At 39.9% G+C, this 22,542-nt stretch overlaps 4 protein-coding genes across 4 annotated transcripts; 3 read left to right on the forward strand and 1 right to left on the reverse strand.

The window, feature by feature from the left end:
* The first annotated feature begins 740 nt into the window (after positions 1-740).
* LOC114350349 (uncharacterized) lies at positions 741-8,526 on the forward strand. Its single transcript, XM_028301120.1, has 10 exons — positions 741-955; positions 3,334-3,452; positions 3,636-3,641; positions 4,656-4,833; positions 5,520-5,605; positions 6,176-6,279; positions 6,445-6,546; positions 6,952-7,073; positions 7,961-8,013; positions 8,224-8,526. The coding sequence occupies exons 1-10, from the start codon at positions 753-755 to the stop codon at positions 8,478-8,480; spliced, it is 1,230 nt and encodes a 409-aa protein (XP_028156921.1). The 5' UTR covers positions 741-752; the 3' UTR covers positions 8,481-8,526.
* A 1,846-nt stretch (positions 8,527-10,372) lies between these two features.
* On the forward strand, positions 10,373-17,754 carry LOC114350363 (uncharacterized). Its single transcript, XM_028301141.1, has 8 exons — positions 10,373-10,580; positions 11,023-11,181; positions 11,756-11,884; positions 13,981-14,133; positions 15,038-15,157; positions 15,874-16,014; positions 16,452-16,610; positions 17,532-17,754. The coding sequence occupies exons 1-8, from the start codon at positions 10,448-10,450 to the stop codon at positions 17,660-17,662; spliced, it is 1,125 nt and encodes a 374-aa protein (XP_028156942.1). The 5' UTR covers positions 10,373-10,447; the 3' UTR covers positions 17,663-17,754.
* On the forward strand, positions 12,764-15,886 carry LOC114350350 (lysozyme-like). The gene is made up of 3 exons (XM_028301121.1): positions 12,764-13,176; positions 13,981-14,133; positions 15,038-15,886. Exons 1-3 carry the CDS (start codon positions 13,047-13,049, stop codon positions 15,166-15,168), a joined length of 414 nt encoding a protein of 137 aa, XP_028156922.1. The 5' UTR covers positions 12,764-13,046; the 3' UTR covers positions 15,169-15,886.
* A 680-nt stretch (positions 17,755-18,434) lies between the features above and the next one.
* LOC114350354 (trichohyalin) lies at positions 18,435-22,453 on the reverse strand. The gene is made up of 8 exons (XM_028301125.1): positions 22,288-22,453; positions 22,057-22,211; positions 21,706-21,969; positions 21,499-21,591; positions 20,946-21,328; positions 20,495-20,674; positions 18,914-19,076; positions 18,435-18,634 (listed from the first exon to the last, which is right to left on the reverse strand). Exons 1-8 carry the CDS (start codon positions 22,295-22,297, stop codon positions 18,548-18,550), a joined length of 1,335 nt encoding a protein of 444 aa, XP_028156926.1. The 5' UTR covers positions 22,298-22,453; the 3' UTR covers positions 18,435-18,547.
* Positions 22,454-22,542: the final 89 nt, after the last annotated feature.

Consider the following 22,542-nt stretch of genomic DNA (forward strand, 5'->3'; position numbering starts at 1 on the left):
ATTTCGTCCCACAAATTACCCCTTATCTCAGGACATTCCTGAAGTCACTGTCAGCTGTGCGAGAACGGGTGGAGATCCAACAGGATAAGGCTAAGCAGTACGCTGATTCTACGCGTCGTCCCTCAGATGCATTCCAGGTTGGTGACTTAGTTCTTTTAAAATCTCACCTCCTGAGTAAAGGCTCCAAAGACCTGACGGCCAAGTTCTTCCCACGCCGTGATGGACCTTATCGCATAGCAGAGAAGATTAGCCCTACTACTTACAACATCTCCAGTACCGACCAGCCTGACATTGTTATAGGGAGATATCATACACAAGATCTTACCCGTTACCAAGGTAGCGAAGCCGTCCCTCCGAAACCCGTTATTCCTAAAAGGAAACGCGGAAGACCACGTAAGGTTTAGGGGGGGATGATGGTTAATGCTAGACCACGGACGAGGGCGTTTCCCTGGTCTAGAGGGGGAGCATATAGCAAACCGGTTACTACGTGCCTATCGCGCCGGCATCACGCTACGCTACCCGATATGGGCATAGCTCGAATCCCGCGCGAGCTACACCCCGCGCGCCGCGCCCCGCTAACGGTTACAGCGCTCTAGAATTTTCGATCGGCGTCCCGCCCATAGCCGCGACGCATCGATCGCCAGTACGCGTTCGCGCTCCGCACGTTACACGCGCGCGCGCTGCTCATAACAATTATTATCAGTTAATGCTAGAATGCAACCTAAAGCGTGTAGGTATTGCGATCAACAAAAATGAATTTGTGCGTTTCAGGCCGAACCGAACTGGTAGTTCACGAAATTTCTCTAAACCTGGCGTTAGGACAGATAGGGGCTGTCCACACCATCTCGTTCCAAGGGAAAGGCCACCGCGTCAAACATGTGAGAGTGCGCGCTGCCACGTGGCAGGTCTACAACCTACATCCTACCGTGTGCAAGATTAAACATGATGACAGAGGGTAAAGTATGCTTGCCTGCCTGCTCATAAAGATATTTATTCATTGATATTTATTGTCCGTGGTGCATAATCTTTTCTTAAGGTATTAAACCTTTGTTTGTCACCTGTCATCCGCTTTGCTATGGAGGGAAGTCGAACCTTAATCTCGAAATCCTCCGATGTTCTTCTGATTAATTTCGTTGCGGGTCATTGGACAGTTCAACTTTCCCTGGGACAAACTTGACCTTCATTGGTTGGGTTTTTATGGCGGTTAAGCTGTAAATCCTGGCTACACAGGAGTTGCAGTGGTGGGAACGAGAGGTGGGAATAGTCCCGTAGAGGGTAAAGTATTTCATTATTTCCACTTCTCTTCTCCTCTCCGCACTGCCGCTGTTGTCAAATTATTTAAAAACGTATGACGGCAGGTTACTCCGAAAAACGTTATCCGAAGTCTCAACTGTTGTCATCCCTCTCATGCAAAGCGAGATGCCAGGATGAGCGACGGTGACAGATAGAATAGATAGAACCGAAACCACGTAAACAGCGTTTCGAAGTAGCCCTGCTGCTTTGGTGGAAACCGGGCCTTGGTCGCTACAGCACCATTCGAAACTACGTAGGGGACCCTGCAACCAATGAAAAAGGAAAAATCAGTGGCTGAAAAAAATACATCGATGATTTTTGTTGGTTACGTATTGATACTCAAGATAAGTCCCGAAGCATTGTCATTGTCAGTCCGTCAGCTATTCTCCGCTGCAGGAACACGACTCTCCAATTTGCCCGAGACAAAATTGAGGATTTGGCCAACATTCCTGACGCTGTCCAGTCGGGAAGTGAGGGAAAGCGAGCAAATCCGTATCAAAAGTTAGCTTGAATAGATAGTATTAAAAGTTTACGATTTAAAAGAGTTCTTTGACTTGCTGTAGTTTTGTTCTTCTTTAGAATCGTCGCTAATATTGTGGTGTTTCTCATTTAACTTTTGCATGCTTATAATTTTAGCTAAAGATGTATCCTTCTCACTGTCTGTACCTAACATCTTTATACCTTTACCATGTTTAATTGCAAATAAATGATTATGATTATTATCTGTCTAACTACAGGCCTATTTCGTTAGCTACAATTATAGCCAAGGTACTGGACAGTCTGCTTAATAAACAATTGAGTCGGCACCTTGACCTACACGATGCTCAGTTTGGGTTCAGGCCAAGTTTGTCAACGGAAAGCGCTATTCTTTGTCTTAAGCAGACCGTCCAGTACTATACAGACAGAAAAACACCCGTTTACGCCTGCTATTTGGACCTATCAAAGGCGTTCGACCTAGTCTCATATAACATACTATGGGAAAAGCTAAGCAACGAAACAAACCTACCGCCTGAGATCGTGTCAATGTTTGGGTATTGGTACAGCAATCAAAAGAACAGTGTTAAGTGGGCAGGGGCGTTCTCGGATGTGTACAGGTTGGAGTGCGGGGTGAGGCAGGGGGGGTTGAGCTCGCCAAGCCTCTTCAACTTGTACATGAACCGACTGATCGAGGGGCTCAGCAGCACCAAGGTCGGGTGTCATATCGACGGCGTTTGTATTAATAATATTAGTTATGCTGATGACATGGTGCTGCTGACCCCGTCGATTGCAGCTATGCGTAAACTGCTTAAGATATGCGAGGAGTATGCGATGGCACATGGACTCAAATATAATGTGTCGAAGAGTGAGTTCATGATCTTCAAATCGCGGACTAAAACATACTCATCAGTTCCGCACTTAACACTTTGTGGTATGCCTCTGAAACGGGTTAACTCATTTAAATACCTTGGTCACTGGGTTACAGATGACTTAAAGGATAATGTAGACATAGAAAGGGAGCGCAGGGCGCTGTCAGTGCGTTGTAATATGTTGGCACGTAGGTTTGCGCGTTGTAAGGATGAAGTAAAAATCACGCTTTTTAAAGCTTACTGCCAGTCTCTTTACACGTGCAGCCTATGGGTCAGCTTTACCCAGCGCGCTTACAGCGCACTGCGTGTGCAGTACAACAATGCGTTCAGGGTGCTACTTGGCCTGCCGCGGTTCTGCAGCGCGTCAACCATGTTTGCGGAAGCGCACACCGACGGCTTCCACGCGATAATTCGGAAGCGGAGCGCATCGCTCCTAGAGCGTCTCCGCGGCAGTACAAATGGCATCCTGAGGGCATTGGCTGACAGGTGGGACTCGCCGCTGCTGGGGCGCTGGCTTAGCTTGCACGTCTCCAGTGCTATGTAAGCGGCTTCATATTTCATTATTTGTATCTTACTAACATAGGCTAAGTGAAAATTGTTACTAACACTATTATGGACCCCGGTCTGACAATAAATTTTTTCAATTTCAATTTCAATTTCAATTATTATGATTAATATGACTATGATATTTTAGGGCAGGCACTATCGAAATAAACCTGGGACTTATGTCAAAGAAGAGTTTCGGGCATTACTTCGCGATCGTAGACAGCCCTGAAGGCGTAGAGGAAAAAATAAGAATCATGCAAGTACATCGTAAGTATTAACAAAACTTATCTACATAATGTACAAAATAATTAATTTGTTGTTTTATTTTAAATAACATCACCTTTCTTTAAAATCTGATAGTTTCGTATTATTGCTTAGTATTGTATACTATTTCACAATTAGTATGGATTTGGATTGTGTATGAATAAACGGTTATTTTTATATTTTCAGAGGCAGGTACGAGACTTAAAATTTTCTTATTTATTTAATTCCAATGAATCAAACTCTACACGGTTATCCATTTAAGTAGGCACATTTCATTTGTTTTGCGATAGAAAATCCCAAGAAGATTTTACTGGTTTATTGTTATCAACAATAAATAGAAGCAATTTTATTAAAAATATTTTTATTTTTATGATCAAACGAAGTATTTTACAAGTTGTTTGGTTACAGAGAGAGGTAAGTGTAGTATGGTGTAGTATAACTATAACCAATAATATTTGTAATATTAGTTATACTAAATTAACCTGTGAATTTTCTAGATGATTTTAAAATTGTTTTTAATATACTGAATCATGTTGTTTTTAGATGTCCGTAAGTATGGCATCACTACTTTTAAAAAGACATCGTAGTTCTACCATACAATAGATTGTACATAAGTTTGATAATATATCTTATTCTACGATATACCATCTGGTGAAGGTCGCGGGAAGTGCCTACCTGGATGCGGGCAGCGCTGGACCGGTCATTGTGGAAATACTTGGGGGAGGCCTTTGTCCAGCAGTGGACGTCATTTGGCTGAAACAAACGAAATTTGATATAAAATAAACCAAAAGCCTACGGCATTTTGGAACATGGTAGAGTCGAGTCGAATGTATAGTCTAACACATGGTAAACAGACTTTTAAAATAATAATCTTTTTGATTTTAGTAAACCGTAAGTACCTATGACCTGTGGTATGACTAAAGATTATTGGAAAAGTCATTCATTTACCGTTATTTTGATAATTCTGACCAATGATCATTGTTTTGCAATGTAAACCTCAAGTCCAAGTTTAAAACTATCTTTTCTAAAAACCGTAACGTTACGTATCTCTCCATCTTTTTAGTTCCATACAGGGTTATCCGATCACATTCTGACAGTCTAAGGTCGCACAAGTTACCCTACTGCACAATTTAATTTAAATCTATGATATATTTAAACTGTATATTTGTATGAATCGTTGTAAAAACAAATATCAAACCGTTCCAGACCTGAAATCGACGCATGTGGTCACATCGTTTGCCGTGGGCGAGCCGGCGGAGGCGACGATGACGTACGACTGTCCGCAGTGCCAGCTGGTCAACGTCCTCTGCAACGGTGCCGACGTGCTGGACAACGGACACGTAGTCCCGGAGCCCCCCAACACTATCAAGATCAATTATCCGAGGTTAATCATCATCATCATCATCATCATCATCATCATCATCATCATCATTTCTGCCACGGGACGTTGCTGAACATAGGCTTCCTCCAATGATTTCCATGTTGACCGGTTGAAGCGGCCTGCATCCAGCGCCTTCAGCTACCCTTATGAGTCCGTCGGTCCACCTTGAGGGTTGACGTCCCATGCTGCGTTTTCCGGTACGCGGCCTCCATTCCAGAACCTTGCTGCCCCATCGGCCGTCAGTTCTGCGTACTATGTGCCCTGCCCACTGCCACTACAGCTTGCTAATCCGTCGGGCTATGTCAGCGACTTTAGTTCGACTTTAGTTAGCATGAATATACAGTATTAACAGTTAATATGTAAAAATATGACTCACATTTTAGGGCAGGCAATCTTGAAAAATTAAGATTATGCTGAGATCATTCAAAAAAAGCTTATCGTCAGATCATTTGGTCTCCACACTGGATCTTGCCCTCTTTAATTTACCAGAGGCAAATGGAGGTTTTGCCTTCATTTTCCACCTGCCAGATGGATTCAGGATGCCTGTTGTTCGCATATTTGTCGATTAGTCGCCTTTTATGATATTCATATTCTACTATGCCGAGGCAAAACAAAAAAGCAACATTTATTATACACATTTTCTATTCAACCATTTGCAAGAATTTATTTATGATGTACTTCTCATGCAGCTTCGAAGATAGTCACTCCTGCGTCTACAAAGGGGTGTTCAAAGAAGGGAACCAGACCTACGAAACCCTTTTAGCGGTTATAGACAGTGAGTGTCTTTAAAATTCTGAAACTAGCTCAGTTTCAGGACTTACAGTATTTAAAACTACAGTTTATTAAATGTCTTCTTTATTTGAAACTTCTTGGTATCTTCTTTTCAGACAACTGTAAGTTTTAATTACATTTTATGCTCTGTATAAAAAAATCCAAACATAACGATTTATTAATTGAAATTAGGTACTTAATATTGGTCTTATTTACCCTGTATTTTTTAATAATATCTTTTACCTACAGCACCAGGTAAGCACACTTCATTCAATGGATAAATAATGTGACCAAATGACAATAAACTTAACGAATTTAAATATTTCAAAGTAAATTGAGACACAGTTAAAGTTCAATGCTTCAGGTGGATAACAGTAACTTTGAAGTTCGAAGTAAAGAGAGAGTTTACTTCGAACTTTTACCTAATTTATTAGCTAGCTTAGGTTTTATGATTTTACAACCCTATGTTAGGTTAATATTTATAATGTTAAGATTTTATGACTTTCTGTTATTATATCTTAATCTTAATCTCCTAATAAATCTAATAATCTAATAATCTTTTGCGTGGTTTCAGATGTCACAATACCAACATTTGAAAAGGTCGACGCTCCCAAAGAAAACGAGCCATTCGAGCAGGCTATTAAATACCAATGTGCTAAAACTTGCAACGTTGAAAAAGTAAGTTAAATCTAAACCTAATTTATCATATTGAATGACTAATCATCGACTCTCAAAGGGCATTGCAACAAGCACAATTAACTGTTCTTGTGTAGCGACTTGCCTACTCTTAAACTACAACTTACCTAGTTTTTGGCCCTAAAATGATTCAGCAAATATCCACAGGTTTATGCAAATGGTATACCGCTCACGTCTCCCACAAACGCTGAAGAATTGGAGAGAAATTTGGTGGATCCAGACCAGACTTCATCACCTGCCACATTTAAGGTGAGTGCTCATTGACATTGTTTTTTTTTTTCAGGTGGGTGGGCGAAATCAATTCACCATCGAAAGAAAAAAAAACTTCCAGCATCCTACTTCCTAACTAGTCTCTAATTCGTTGGTACATCGGCCGTTTGGTATAGTGGTTCGAAACGGACTACTATTCCGGAGGTAGCGGGTTCGATTCCCGCACAGTACAAACTTCTATGATCTGAGGTACAAACATTTGTGTGCATGAACATATTTGTTTGTATTGGACTGGGTGTTTTGCATGTATAATAAGTATGTATTTACAAAAAAGAGTATTTAAGTATGTTTATATCCGTTGTCTAGTACTTACCCATAGTACAAGCTTTGCTTAGTTTGGGAATAGAAGCGCAGTGTAAAATGTACAAGGATATTTAATTGCAGGTGTCTTCATCGGCGATAACGATCCACATCGACAAGTATAGCGAGGAGTATGACGGCCAGTACCAGGCCGTGTTCAGCCTCGATGACGGCTCTACTGTCACAAAAGACATCATGGAAGTCATGTGAGAATAATCTCAAAATCTCATCTCATTTCCTTTTTTCTTTTTTTTTCTTTTTATTTGGGACAACAAACAGTTACATAGAGTTGCATTCTTTGATTCTTAGGCTGGGTTGCACCATCTTACTTTAACTTTGACAAACGTCAAAAATCAGTCAAATTCCATTCAAAAAGCACCGGTTATCGTCATAGTTACCGTTAAATTTAGGTGGTGCAACTCAGCCTTAATGTCAACTCAGCCTCAGTCGTTAAAAGCTAAAGTTACGAATTAAGCAAGATTCAAGAATTGGGTCAAGCTTTTTGTGGCTGAAATTCAGTAGGACGGAACTACGTTTAATTTTTCAGTCGTTTTTGACAACTTTTGAACTAATTTACCAAAAGCATGGTTCCTGAAAACTGTTATGCCGAGACCAGCCACGTTTTCTGTCTGACGAGGCCTTTACCTTTTATATACGCACTTAGCTAACAAATACTTTAATGTTCCATATTTTGTACCTGTCAATTGCAAATCTTTCACAATCGATTAGGTATACAACTAATCGATTGTTAGACATTTATTTGCAAATGGCAGGCTTCTGAGAATTCCGTGAACCGTTTTACAATCAGCGTCCACTTCGTCGTTATCGTCCTATCAGAAATAAATATTATTTTGCTCTATGGGGCAATCACAATTTTATAGCCGGTCTACTTAAGATTAAGCCCAGTGCTGGGATAGAATATATCTATGGAAATTAAGTCTAAACGCTACAATTACGAAGGTATTTACTTTGTAGTCAGGTTCAGACGGCCTATCTTAGTTCTTACTTACGATGGCCTGATTTCCCTTAATACCTACCCATTTAAATAAATATCTAGATAATGACTAATACAATTTTATAATTTTATTTTCAGAAATTTGAATAATACTAGAAGGTCGGCCGCGGACAATGGCAGAAAATACTTAAGTATTACCACATAATCTATTTTTCTCTACATTTCTCTTAATTAACAATCTTTAGCTCTAAAATCCTTAAAAAATAACCTATCCAAATATAACTTTGTGGCAAAAAACATTTTAGAGTTTATGTGATCAGCTCAAGTAAGATAATCTAGTGTGATTCAAACTAGCTAAAGACAATTCCTTTATAAAAGTAAACATATTTTTATCATTTTAGCGGATGCCAACCCAAGCGCTGACCACCACATAACAGAGGAACCAATCGAAGGAATCTCAGACTCCAGGCATGTTGCTTCAACTGTGGCCAATGTAGCTGACATCCTGACCACTAGGAGAGAGGAACTGACCATTCTCCCCAGCACTAATACCATCCCCACGGCCACTAGTGGTAACCCTACCACCATTTTAAGCTTCCCAACAACAGTCATTGATACCACTACTCCAATTACAACGAATGTTAGTAGTAAGCCGTAGTTAAGTTGTTTTTTTAATTNTTTTTATTATGGAATATTTAGTTTAATTGTAGAAATAAATGGTTGAAATTTATGTAATTGTATTATTGGTAAATAACAAAATAAACCTATCTCGTTTAATACAAATATGAAGGTTTTATGAAATTATTAGCCAAACAGGAAAACGACGATAAAATGTAATCTTGTAAGCTACTAACAATAATTTAAATGTATTCATTTTGTTTTACTATTTCATGAACAAAACAATTAATTACATTCCTACTTGGAAATTGTACTAATACCTAGTAAAGTACCTAGTGATACTTAGTGTTAAAAAGATTTCATGGTTAAAAAATTTATTGAAGTGATTCTGTCATTAAGCAAATAGCATTGCATCAATGCAATAAAAAACAGGTGAATTCCCTCTCTATGATATATGATAACTAATTTGTAGATTGTAGGTATAATGAATCATCACGCATAGGCACCTGTGTATTATTGAAATGTTCTTTCCTCATCCGAATTGCTCAAATCGATAACGAGAAGTCATTGTGTTTGTTATTGTTATGGCCAGTATTCAACAGGGGAAAAATATTAAATAAAGGCACATTGTCTTAAAAACTTTTACATATTAAGTTCCTACTATTCTACCACTCTACCTAATTTATTTATTTATTTCCAAGCTCAGACCTATTTTATTTTAATCTGTTCTACAGCCATGGTATATTTGTTGTATACTTTTGATCACCCATGGATGAGAACTCCATTTTGATCACCTGGGTGATCAAATCCAGGTGATAAAAGTAGAATAGACCTTTTTAATGCTCTACATTTTAAAACAAGGCGCTAGTTGTTGTTGATATCTTTGGGGTAAGTAACAACTTTCTAAACGATAGCAGGGAGATGTGAAACGATGTCCAATTGCCAGAAAATCGCCTGTAGTGTCTATTTTAAAAGACTGGCACACTTCAGTAAGTGTGATCAAGAGTATCATGGCCTTTTCATTGGCCTTATTTACTCGATGTTTACTACACCTTTTATAATGCACATGCACCACCAAGGACATGTGTGTAAGGCCTTTGACACATAATAAGACCTTTAAGTTCTTTGTAGCATAATAATATACAAACAACGTATGTCCTCAGCCTCGGGTCAATCGTTATCAAGAGCGAAACAAATACACTTTTAATCATTTTATAAATAAAACTTGTATACAATATGGTATGTACGAGTATCATAAATAATTTCGCCGCGATAATTCTACCTGATACCTTTTAATACGCACGTACATCTAGTTAATAAAAAGGTGATGAGTTCAAGCTGATATTCGAAATGAAGGCGGTTAATTATTATGTAGATAAGTAAAAAAATGTCGGTGCAAAGAATTAATCGTTTCTGGAATTTAATTTATGGTCTGTGAGGTGTTCTCTGTGTGAAAGAACGTATAAATAAGTTGTTTTTATCCACAACGAGTAAGCTCTTGGCCTGCATCTCACCTGACGGAAAATGATGATCAGGTCGAAGAGAGCTTCACTCGGAATCCTCAACCACAGAGGAACTGGTTATCTTACCTCCAATTGTCGGAACACAAAAATGCTGTATTAATTTAAAAGCTTGAACAATAGAATGATAACATAAATTATACCATGAAGTGATTTTGGTTGATTTACCTTCTCAGTTAGCCAGCTAGCTATTCTGTAATTAATAACTACTACCTATTATACAATTAAAGGCAAACGAGTTATCTAAAAATGTCAGAGTTCATTCATCTGATCGATGAGAGTTAAGTCCCGACACCCAAACCACCGTTAGCTTGGAGGATTCCCCTATTACGTATACTAACAATGCATGCGACTTCACATACACACAGATAAGCCTGCAGTCTCAGGAAAACGTGGCGTATATAAACCACTCCCGGGCATTGCAGCGTATCAGTTTTGAAAACTCCTTGGATATAGTCAATAGCAGTCAGTAAGTTAAAAAATCAAAATGGCAAGATTAGCAGTCGTTGTGTTGTTCGTCGTGGCAGCTTTGTGGTCTACCGAAGCTAAAATACTGAAGCGGTGCGACATTGCGCGTGAGCTGAGGAGTCAAGGTTTCCCAGAGTCCCAGATGAGAGATTGTAAGTTTTTTTTACTTCCTAATGTCTGTCTTATAAGGTAACAATAACTCAATTTATTTTAACCCTTGTTGTGGATATATGGCTTTATTTAACGTTATTGTCTAATTTTGATATAAACTTTACTTTTTGTTTCTTGCCGATATTGCTTTATGAAGGTCTTATCGCCCAAATATTAAAATCAAGTTCTTTTTAGTATTGTCCGGACTAAAAACCAATAATTTATTAGGCGCAGAGCGCAGTGCAAGTGTTTTTTTTTAGTTTTGGTATCGAAATAAATTAATATAGTAACTAGCCCTAAAATTTTAGAACGGTTCGGCTACCGTGGTCCGGTCGTACGATTATACCTACTTGTACAGTGAGACGAATAATACTTTACGATATTTTTTTTTATGGCGAAGCTGAACGGCCTCTAATTAATAGTCTATCTTTTTTTTAATCGCAGGGGTGTGCCTGGTGGAGAATGAGAGTGCCGGCAACACTGGGAAGGTCTCCCCAACAAACAAGAATGGGTCAAAGGACTACGGACTGTTCCAGATCAACGACAAATATTGGTGCACTCGGTCGGGCCCCGCCGGCAAAGACTGCCACGTCACTTGCGCTGGTGAGTAGACCCAGAGGTCCCGGTGTCCCAGTGGGAGCAACATTTTGGTTGGTCGTCTTACCCGTGGTCTTACCTATGCTTGTTGCCGTAACAACAATGTTAACAACAGCATTGTTTTGTTTCGGCAGTTAAAAATGAGATATATTCCTCTATGGTTGAAGATTCCGGGTGAAGCTCGCCAACCTGTCTGGTCAGCTTGGGGAGTCTAGGCCAGGGGTTCCCAAAGTGGGGGGCGCGCCCCTCAAGAGAGACGCTAAGACCTGAAAAGGGGAGCGCGGGCCATCTGTGTAGTTTCAAAAAACCTGCGACCGCTGAGAGAATATTATATTCCAGACTGCGCGATACAACCAGTAAATAATCTGGACTGGAAGATGACGGGCGCNGCGGGTGCGTATTTTTTTTATGGTCGAATCCGCGCCTCTCTAATAAGTTAGGGAGCCCCAGATCTAGGCCAAGCCTTTATATTTTAATTGCCTCTAGTAACTTCAAGAAGTTGGTGCTCCTGCACTGTAGACTATTACCTGATGAATATGATAAAAATTAAGCATGCCACTAATATGTGATATTCTTGCAGAGGTTATCACCGACGACATCACGAAGGCTTCGACCTGCGCTAAGAAGATCTACAAACGCCATGGCTTCAGGGCTTGGTATGGCTGGAGGAACCACTGCCAAGGATCCCTGCCTGACATCAGCAACTGCTAAGCATCAAAATAAACATGTGATATCTTATGTCAGTTGTAATAAGTGCTATGATGTAACAAAAAGTGTGATGTGGTGGACCAGAGACTGTAGACTGTACCAACTCATTCGTCTGAAGTCTGAAGAAAAATACGTCCACTGCTGGACAAAAGCTACTTCGAACTAATTACTTAGAACTAAAATTGATGATTAGCCAAAGCTTAAAAGATGCTCTACGATCAAACAGATTGTAACAGATAAGAAGAAGGTAGGTACCTACTATAATAATTAACAACTAAAGATTAAGATGTGATGCAAAAAGTAGTGCGAAGAGTATGATTTTGGAGACTATTTTTTTCACTGCACTACCACTTGGTACTACTTAGGTACCTACTTGGTAACAGCTGTATAAACTTTCATAAGCTAAGAAGTAAATAAACAAATTACATAATGTATATTGTAGTTTTTGTTCCTTATTATATGAAAACCTGTAGGTATTCATGATTCCTACTTAAAATCTGGACGTATATTCGTCAGTGTCATGCAAGATTAAACTAATAAAATTAGGATAGTAACTATGCAAAGTAGGTAATTTACGAAATTAAAAACTCTGTACTACACAATAATAATCTTAGTTATTTATTAACTATGTAGTTCTTAACACTACTGATTCTCTTCATACAATAAATTCCAGAACAAAAATATTAAATAAACCTACACATTATATGCCTACACTTACTTATCATAAAAAGTTTCACATGTTCCTATTACGCAGTCTGTTTATCTTCTATGTTCTCTTCTGTCACCTTCTTCAATAAAGCCTCTTCCAATGTTATAATAAGTTTTTACTGGACTACCTACATTTTCTAGGGATCTAGGTAGTGTACCTACATTTTAACTGTTTTATTTAGAAATATTAAAAACAGTTATCTTAAATGTAATGTCAAAATGCATTCGTCTCATCAAAATTCAGTCGTTTAATCCCGATACCCAAGCAACCGTTAGAAGGATTCCCCACGCATGCTAATAATGCATTTGCGATTTCACATACACACAGATAACCCCACAGTCTCAGGAAAAACGTGGCGTATATAAAAACCACTCCCGGGCATCGGAGCGCATCAGTATTTAAAACTCCTTGGACATAAGTAGCCAGTAGCAGTCAGACAGTAACAATAAAAAAAATGGCAGGATTAGCAGTCGTATTGTTCGTCGTGGCAGTTTTGTGGTCTTGCGACGCCAAGATACTCAAGCGGTGCGACATTGTGCGTGAGCTGACGAGACAAGGGTTCCCGGAGTCCCAGATGAGAGATTGTACGTTTATTTACTTCCTAATCTATGTCTATTCACCCTATTTACCACAACGTATGAAGAGTGAGATTTAATGTAACCGTCTACAACTTTTGTCTAACTTTATTTTGATACCAACAAATATATTTCTANTGCTAAAATCAAGTGGCAGTGGGCGGGGCACATAGCTCGTAGAGACGATGGCCGTTGGGGCAGGAAAGTTCGTCGAGTGGCGACCACGGGCTGGAAAACGTAGCGTGGGCAGGCCTCCTACTAGGTGGACCGACGATCTGGTAAAGGTCGCGGGAAGAGCCTGGATGCGGGCAGCGCAGGACCGTTCATTGTGGAAAACCTTGGGGGAGGCCTTTGTCCAGCAGTGGACGTCATTTGGCTGAAACGAACGAACGAACGATGAAGAGTGAGATTTAATGTAACCGTCTACAACTTTTGTCTAACTCATTTTGATATCAACAAAATATGTTTAAATAAAGGTAACTTCTTGCCTAACTGACAAAGTTTTGCTATTCATGAAGGTAATTTCGCCCAAAGATCAAAATCAAGGTCTTTTTAGTACTTTGGCCAGATTAAAAACCAGTTTGATTGAGTTCAAAGCCCGGTGTAAAGATGTGCATTAATTTATCAGGCGCAATGCAGAGTAACATCCTTATTTTATTGTGGTCGTCGTTGGAATTAATATTGGAGCCCTCAAATTTTAGAGCGGGACTTTACTGCTTAACGATTCCTTTTTTTCGTTTCTACCGAAAATAAAGACGAATTCTAAAGATCCACCTCTAATGATATTCTTTGCTTGATTTTTGTATATCGCAGGGGTATGCCTGATAGAGAATGAGAGTGGCGGCGACACAGGAAAGATTACGACAAAAAAGAACGGGTTCAAGGACTACGGACTGTTCCAGATCGACAGCAACTGGTGGTGCGCTCGTTCGAGCCCTGCCGCCCTTTGCCACATCCCTTGCGCTGGTAAGTGGACTAGGGGACAAACTTGACCTTCATCATCATCATCATCAACAGCCCTTTAAAGTCCACTATAGTGGAGGGTTTTGCCATAATCCCCACGCAGGCGGGTTGGAGATCGCAGTTTAAAATATTGATGTTTTTCAGAGAGCGCTGCTGCTCTGTTTGATGTGTAGTCTCTAAGTCACCTCTTACGACACCCGCGGGAAGAGTAGGGGTTGGTGACAAATGTATTTCTACTCTGCCGTCACCACACGGCTTGACTTGACTTGACCTTCACGGTTTTTATTGGCGGTCAAGTAGATCCTGGCTACACAGAGTTGTAGCGATGGGAACGAGAGGTGAGAATATTCCCGTTTGGTGAGTGGACTAATGGTGGTCACTACATCTATAGCTACAGGCTTTGGCCTCTGCGGTTGAGACAACCTGACTTAAAACCAGAGGTCCCGGGTTTGATCCCCAGTGTGGGCAGCATTTTCTGAACGGTTTGGTTGGTCGTAGGGCGTGTTTTACAACCAGCCTGGCTGACTACCACCACCTTACCAAGTTTGTTAACATAACAACAATGTTAATAGCATTGTTGTGTTTTGGTTATAGATAAAATAGCCAGTTCCTTTATGGTGGTGAAGCTCGCCTCGAATACTAGGGAGTGTAGGCCAAGTCCTCCATTTCATCATGATTATCATTTCAGCCACAGGACGTCCACTGCTGAACATAGGCCTCCCCCAATGATTTCCACAATAGCCGGTTAGTGGACGTCCTACGCTGCGCTTTCCGGTACGAGGCCTCCACTCCATTTGCATCTGGTAAATTAGAGAAAGTCGTACTCCTGCAGTGTAGACTAAAGGACCCGATGATTATGATGAAATCCAAACGCCTTGCATGCCTTTAAAATGTGATATTTTTTCAGAGGTTATCACCGACGACATCACGAAGGCTTCGGACTGCGCCAAGCTGATCTACAGACGCTTCGGTTTCTCGGCTTGGAGTGGCTGGAACCACCACTGCCAAGAATCCCTGCCGGACATCAGCAACTGCTAAGCATTCTAAATATATTTGGCATCTTATGTTAATTGTAATAAGTGCTATTGTGTAACAAAAAGTGTGATGTGGTGAAGACGAGACTGTAGACTGTACCAACTTATTTTAGAACTNTTAGAACTAAAATTGGTGATTACCCAAAGCTAAGAAGCTGCTCTATGATCAAAAGATTGTAACAGAAATAATTATCATCTCTTAATAAGTAACGGAAGTACTTAGGTAGGTACTATAAAAATTAAAAACTAAAGATCAGATGTGATGCGAAAAGGAGTGCGAAGATTGTGGAATGATTTTGGAGTAGCCCCAATAAAGCCTTCTCCAATGATTTAATCAGTGTTTCTCTGGACTATCGTGTCCGTGAGTAGTGTACCTAAGTACATACCTAACATTTTAATCATTTTATTTTGAAATTAACAGCAAGATAACAAGTAGGTATACTCGNGTAGAGTTATCTTACAATGTCAGAGTTCATTCGTCTCATCGCAATGCGAGTTAAATCCGGACACCCAGCAACCGCTTGCTTGGGGGATTCCCGTATCATATCGCACATAATAATGCATGTGCCGATTTCATAATACACAGAGATAAGTATTAAGCCCGCAGTCTCAGGGAAAACGTGGCGTATATAAACCACTCCTGGGCATCAGAGCGCATCAGTTTTCAAAACTCCTTGGACATAGTCAATAGTAACTATATCAATATAAAATATAAAAATGGCAAGATTGGCAGTCGTTGTAGTGTTCGTCGTGGCAGCTTTGTGGTATAGCGACGCTGTACGACTCAGGCGGTGCGAAATTGTGCAAGAGCTGAGGACGCAAGGGTTCCCGGAGGCCCAGATGAGGGATTGTAAGTTTGTTTTACTTTCCAGTTTTGATTCATTTTAACCATCTTCTTTGATAGGAATTTGTTTAATGTGATTGTCTAACTTAAGTATATTTGAATAATATGAAAGATTTTACGAAGGTCTTTTCGCCCTAAGATCAAAATCAAGGACTTTTTAGTAGGAGTTTTTAGGCCTACATTGTCTAGACTAAATCCAGTTTGTTTGAATTCTGATTCTGAAGATGTGCATTAATATGTCAGGCGCAGCGCAATTGTTTTTATTTTGGCCGTTGGAGCCCTACAATTTTAGAGCGGTGGTAGTATCGTGGCACTTAACTGCTTACTTACGATTCTTTTTGTCGTATCCGCCGAAGTTAAAGACGAATAATCTAAAGCTCTATCTTAAAGGTAGAAAACACCTATATTTATATCAATTTTTACCTGATTTTTGTAAATCGCAGGGGTATGCCTGATAGAAAATGAGAGTGGCGGCAACACAGGGAAGGTCTCCCCAGTGAACAAGAACGGGTCAAAGGACTACGGACTGTTCCAGATCAACGACAACTACTGGTGCACTCGGTCGGGCCCCGCCGGCAAAGACTGCCACGTCACTTGCGCTGGTGAGTGGACCAACTATTTTCTTATTATTATTATTGTTATAGTATATTTATACGGCCTTGTTGATGTTGATATGCAGTTTAGGTTAGTGTCCGTAACATCCACTGAGGACACGGCATGAGGCCCACTGAAAACCAGGGTCGTGGCCTTCCCCACCGTGGGCCACGGCATATGCTGAGTGGAGTCCCATTACGATGGGCATCGCTGTTGCGACAGGATAGCACTGCTCAGTTCACTTTTTATTTCCTTGTAATATTTATGTGCTATTTCGTCCTTTTTTCCAGTATACGTTCTCTGTCCTTAACTAAGTAATGTTCATCGTAATAAATGTTTCTTTCTTTCTTTCTTTCAATGGTGGCCACTGGTCAACTACCTACGTAATCATGTCGCCACAGGCTTTAACCCCATGTGTTCTAGGTGGTCTAGTGGTAAGACTACTTGTCTCAAACCCAGAGGTCGCAGGTTCGATTCCTATTAAGGACCTTTCTGCTCATTTTGATTGGTGGTATGGCGTGTTCTAAGCCCGCCCGAGTAGCTACCACCATCTTACCAAAGCTTCTTGCCATAACAGCAAAATTAAACAGCATTGTTGTGTTTGGCAGTAAGAGGTAAGATAGGCAGTTCCTCTATGGTCAACTGTTCCGCGCGAAACTCGCTACCACCTTCGGCCATATCTTTATTTCTTTCCAGCAGGTGGTTTTCATCTACATGCTTCCCCAAAACGTCCATCAACGTGGGGAGATAGGAAAAACCTTCCATTTGCCTCTAAGTAGGTAAATAAGAAAAGGTCGGTCGGTCAGCGGAGTCTACAAATGACCTAAAGATGATTTATGATGTTGATGATGAAATACAAACGCCATCAAAGGACACCCTCCTAGAAATTTAAGCATTTCACTGAATAAACTCATGTGATATTCTTACAGAGCTTACAACCGACGACATCACGAAGGCTGCGACCTGCGCTAAAAAGATTTACAAACGCCATGGATTCAGGGCTTGGTATGGCTGGAAGAACCACTGCCAAGGATCCCTGCCTGACATCAGCAACTGCTAAGCATTCAAAACATGTGGCATAATGTGTCTTATGTGTAGTAGTAATAAGGTGCAACAAAAATGTACTGTGCTGTACCAACTAATTAGTTAGAACCAAAGACTACTATTATATGTTAGAACTAAAATTGGTTAATACCCAAAGCGGAGACGATACTGCTCAACGACCAAAAAAGTAAGGCCCAGAACAGACGGTGAAACGCAACTGCAACGAAACTGGTTACTTTTGAGTTGCATCTAAGTTTCTGCCATAGCGTCCGTTGAGAGACCACAAATGACGCGACCAGTTTGAAACTGGTACACAGTAAAACTAAGGCCCAGAACAGACGGTGAAACGCAACTGCAACGAAACTGCAACTGCTAGTTACTTTTGAGTTGCATCTAAGTTTCTGCCATAGCGTCCGTTGAGAGACCACACGTGACGCGACCAGTTTGAAACTGGTACACAGTAAAACTAAGTAGGTACACAGGTAGGTAGGTATTATAAAAATTAAAAACAAAATATTTTTAAGTGATATGATGCGAGAAGTAACATAACAGTATAAAGTACGAATTTTTATTTTTGCAATATAATTATGAAATCAATTGATTAATTTTACTTTACTGTTAGCACAGCTATTAGTCCATAAGTATCAACAGCTGTATAAACCGAGGATATTCCTATGTCAAGAAATAATTAAAAGAATACTGTTAAATTAATGCTGTCGTTTTTGTTTGTCCTATTTTTCGATTGAGCACACTTTAAGGTTCCTGAGATGCAATAAAAAATCCAGTACTAAAATACAATAACAATTTTATTCATTAATTTTGAGTTTGAACAGTTTTCAACACTATTTCTCTTCATATTCATAAATTCAAGAAAATAATATTAACTTAGAACCTACACTTATCACAAGTTCCTATTACGCAGTTTATCTTCTATTCTCTTCTCTGCTTCTGTCACCTTCTTCAATAATGCCTCTTCCAATGATTTGATCTGTAAAAAAAATACATAATTTGGACTTTGCCCAGGCACTTTTCTATCTATATAAAAACGAAAGGTCACTGACTGACTCACTCATCACGAAATCTCAGAAACTGCAAGTACGAGTCTCAAATTTTTCATGAAGGTTCCTTTTAGAACGTAGGTGCTCACCAAGACGGGATTTTACAAAATTCAACCCCAAAGGGGGTAAAACGGGATCCACGCGTACGAAGTCGCGGGCGGCCGCTAGTAAAGTATAAAGACAAAAACTCGTAAAATAATAGTAAATACCTCGCTAATGAAATCGTTTCTCATCTTAGCTAGTGTCTCCATCCCTTCCGACTTGCTGGCCTCGTATTTAGCAGTTTCCTCCTTGAGCTCTTGTGTGCGCTGTTGTGCTTTCTTTGAACGTTCGCGGCATTTTTTGTCCTTTTCTTCTGCATCTCGTAACGCGCTGAAACATAATATACGTTTTTTAAAACCTGCTTAATATGCTTAGTCGAATATGCTAATATTAGTCAAATAAGTCAGATTGGATAAACATACTAAGAAGATAAGTATGGAACCTACTTAATATGCTTAGTCGAATATGCTAATATTAGTCAAATAAGTCAGATTGAATAAACACAGTAAGTAGATAAGTATGGATTGTATAAAAAAGAAAGAAAGAAATAGACTTTATTGAATACAGTAAGCACAAATTATAAACAACTAGCTGACCCGGCGAACTTTGTTCCGCCTTAATGACAATAAATAAGCAGATTTTTTTTTTAATTTCGAACGGGATAAAAAGTATCCTATGTCCTTCTCCTGGCTCTAAACTACCTCCCTGACAATTTTCAGCTAAATCGGTTCAGCCGTTCTTGAGTTATAAGTGGAGTAACTAACACGACTTTCTTTTATATATATAGATAGATAATAACAACACGGAATGAATAAAGAAAATAGTGGGCCACTGTGTCAATAGGCTCCCGCTCAGCATTTATCCTGACATGCTCGTAAGGGCATGTCAAGAAACTGGTCTTCCTCGAGAGCCCTTGTTGTGGCTTCGCGCCTTCGGAGAGACATCGACTTGAGTTCGATATCTCTCAAAAGGGGTGAGCAAAGAAGGGACACCAGACATTAGTATAGTATAACATATCTATGTCGCCGGGTATAAAAACTTGTAGGTATTCATCATAACAATAGTATTTTCTCTAGGCGATAAACCATCCCGGTATCGGCGCTCCCGCCGTTATAAACACTGGAACCTTATTCCGTTCTAATAGGAGCTATTTTGCAACAATAATGTTAAGACCACTTTAGACACCACCAAGGCGGAGCGGAGACGAGAGATGTTCGGCGAAGCTGGCAGGCTATTTCTACCAAAGCGGAGCGGAGAGGAGACGAGTTGTGACAGCTACTGTCAGCTGTCAGTCTAACTGCTGTCTCGATGAATACGGTGCGGCACGGCACAGCGGCTTTCATAAATGCGCTTGCATTTAAATAAATGTTTTTCTTTCTTTCTCTCTTTTAAATTATATAGAAAAATTAGTCCGTCCGACACTGCTCTCTTCTCCGCGCGATCCATTTCCACCGAAGCGGAGTGGAGTGGAAATAGTGAAATCTGACTGAATGGTTATTCGTAACACTTTTCTGCTTCACTCTTGGTGGAAACTGGGCCTAGTGACTGCAAGGTACGCCAGTGACTGCAAGGTACGCCATTGACTGCAAGATACGCCAGTGACTGCAAGGTACGCCAGTGACTGCAAGGTACGCCAGTGACTGAAAGGTACGCCAGTGACTGCAAGGTACGCCAGTGACTGCAAGGTACGCCAGTGACTGCAAGGCGTCTTAATGGAAGTCTGATGTACTATCTCCACGAATACTCACCTCTGCGCTAGAGTTTTATCCTGCTGCCTCTTGGCCTGGCTCTCCTGCCGTTTGAGGCAGGTCTCCTCCCGGGCTGCCTTCAGTTCCCCGAGCTGAACTTGCAACTCCGATAACTCCGTGTTCAGCACATCTAATTCACCCTCCTTGCTGTCCGAGTCCAGATCACCTGATTCGTAATCCCTGAGAAAATAAATAAATATGTTCAATTTATTTACATGTGAAGTAATATCATTTAGTTACGCAAATATTATTCAATGTTGCAGTATTTATTACAGGTGCAATGTTACACTTTTAATTTATTCTATAATTACACAGCTATTTATACTGTACAAATTGACACAGTTGTATAATCTATTAATAGATTTAAATCAGTAAATACATAAATAAAATAAAGCCTCTGGTATACAGTGAGTTAAGTTAAAAGGCATATAAATATTAATAAATAACTTACTTCAGACTGTCTGATAACTTCATAATCTCATGCAGAAGATTGTTAGCCGTATCTAAACTAGGCTTGATGGTCTGCAGATTTTTCAAGCTGTTTTCCTTCTGCATTAATGTAGCACGGAGAGTATTCAGCTTCTCTTCTGCCTCTTGAACATTCTGAGCCGCTTGCTCTGCCTGAGCCTTGATATCATCAGCGTCATACACCCTCAAAGCTCTCTTCCGAGCCACCTCAGCCAGGATTGCATCTCGGAGACCTTTTTTCTGCTCTAAAACTACCTCAATCTGGTGATTCTCTTTCAATATTGCCTCTAATTCTTGTTTTTCTTCATCATGAGCCTCCTTTTCTTGCTTTAGCTCATCTTCAAACTGCTTTATGTCTTCATTTAACTGTAAAAGTACAAGCCAGATTATTATGTACAAATAAATAAATTGCAAGAATTATGACAGGTAACGGTTTAATAAACTGAAATGTTAGTTCAACTGATGCATCCATTTGCAAAATGTTAACGTCATTAAATAAATAAGTTTGATAATACTAGATTGCAATAAATAATTACCTTTTCCAGTCTCTCTTGACGCTTGCCTTTTTCTTCTGCTTGCTCATTCAACATTTCAAGTAACCTGTTCTTCCTATCTTCTAATGTTTTCACCTGAAAAGGACACAAAATATTAGTAGAACATGCACACACATGTATCATCTGGATTCTTATTTATTATGGAATATTGAGTGGTATCTAAAGAAGTACTTAAAATAAGGATATTACCTGATCAGTCTTAGCAAAGAGCTCCTCTTCATGAGGTGCAATAGTCCTCAAACGCTCTTCATTGAAGACCATCAAATTAAACAGCAAAAGTAAGATAGAGTGGGACGTTGTGGACGTTGGCTGCAGGAAATGGGTCACACTGATAGTTGCATCCACTTGTGGCATGACGGACACGAGATGGTTAATGACGCGAGTCATGTTGATGACTGGTACTAGGTCCCAGTAGTATATTGTGTGATCGTTGCGGTCTTCTTCCGGTGGGGGCTAAAACAGCGATATTTAGTTTTAAGGGTTGGAATTTGAGTATACAGAGGTTTTAATCATTAGAGAGACTGAAAGAATCGCTCATACCGATAAAACAGCATCCCTGTCGATGCCTAACCGGTCAAACACTTGAAACAAAGCGCCCATCACGGCATGAGGCTTTTTTAGATCGGCGGCAGTCAGAGGATAGTTTGGAAACTCTCCATTCCAATTGCTGATAAAAATCTCCATATAAGCTTGCACTGTAAGTAACAACTCAATTAATTGTGAAAGTTTCCGATGAAAACAAAACATTTGATTCTGTGTTCGTCCACTCACCTCTCTCCATGTTTATTGTTAATAATTTGGACACAACGAATAACTCACAGAAAAATAATGAGCAATCTCAAGTTCTCAAAAATTGCTGAAAGAAATATACTGAGAATTAATTATATTTAACCAATTTCAACTTTTTCGAGTTTCAACGGATTCAATTTTTGAAGGGATTTTGAACGTAAACAAACAACCATAGAGCAGGAGCAGAACATGTCAACTAGTGATGAGGATGTTCTGATTGATACTAGCTGTGATTTT

Source organism: Ostrinia furnacalis, unplaced genomic scaffold (assembly GCF_004193835.3).
Source record: "Ostrinia furnacalis isolate ACB-3 unplaced genomic scaffold, ASM419383v2 OfSCF0868, whole genome shotgun sequence".
Lineage (NCBI taxonomy): Eukaryota > Metazoa > Arthropoda > Insecta > Lepidoptera > Crambidae > Ostrinia > Ostrinia furnacalis.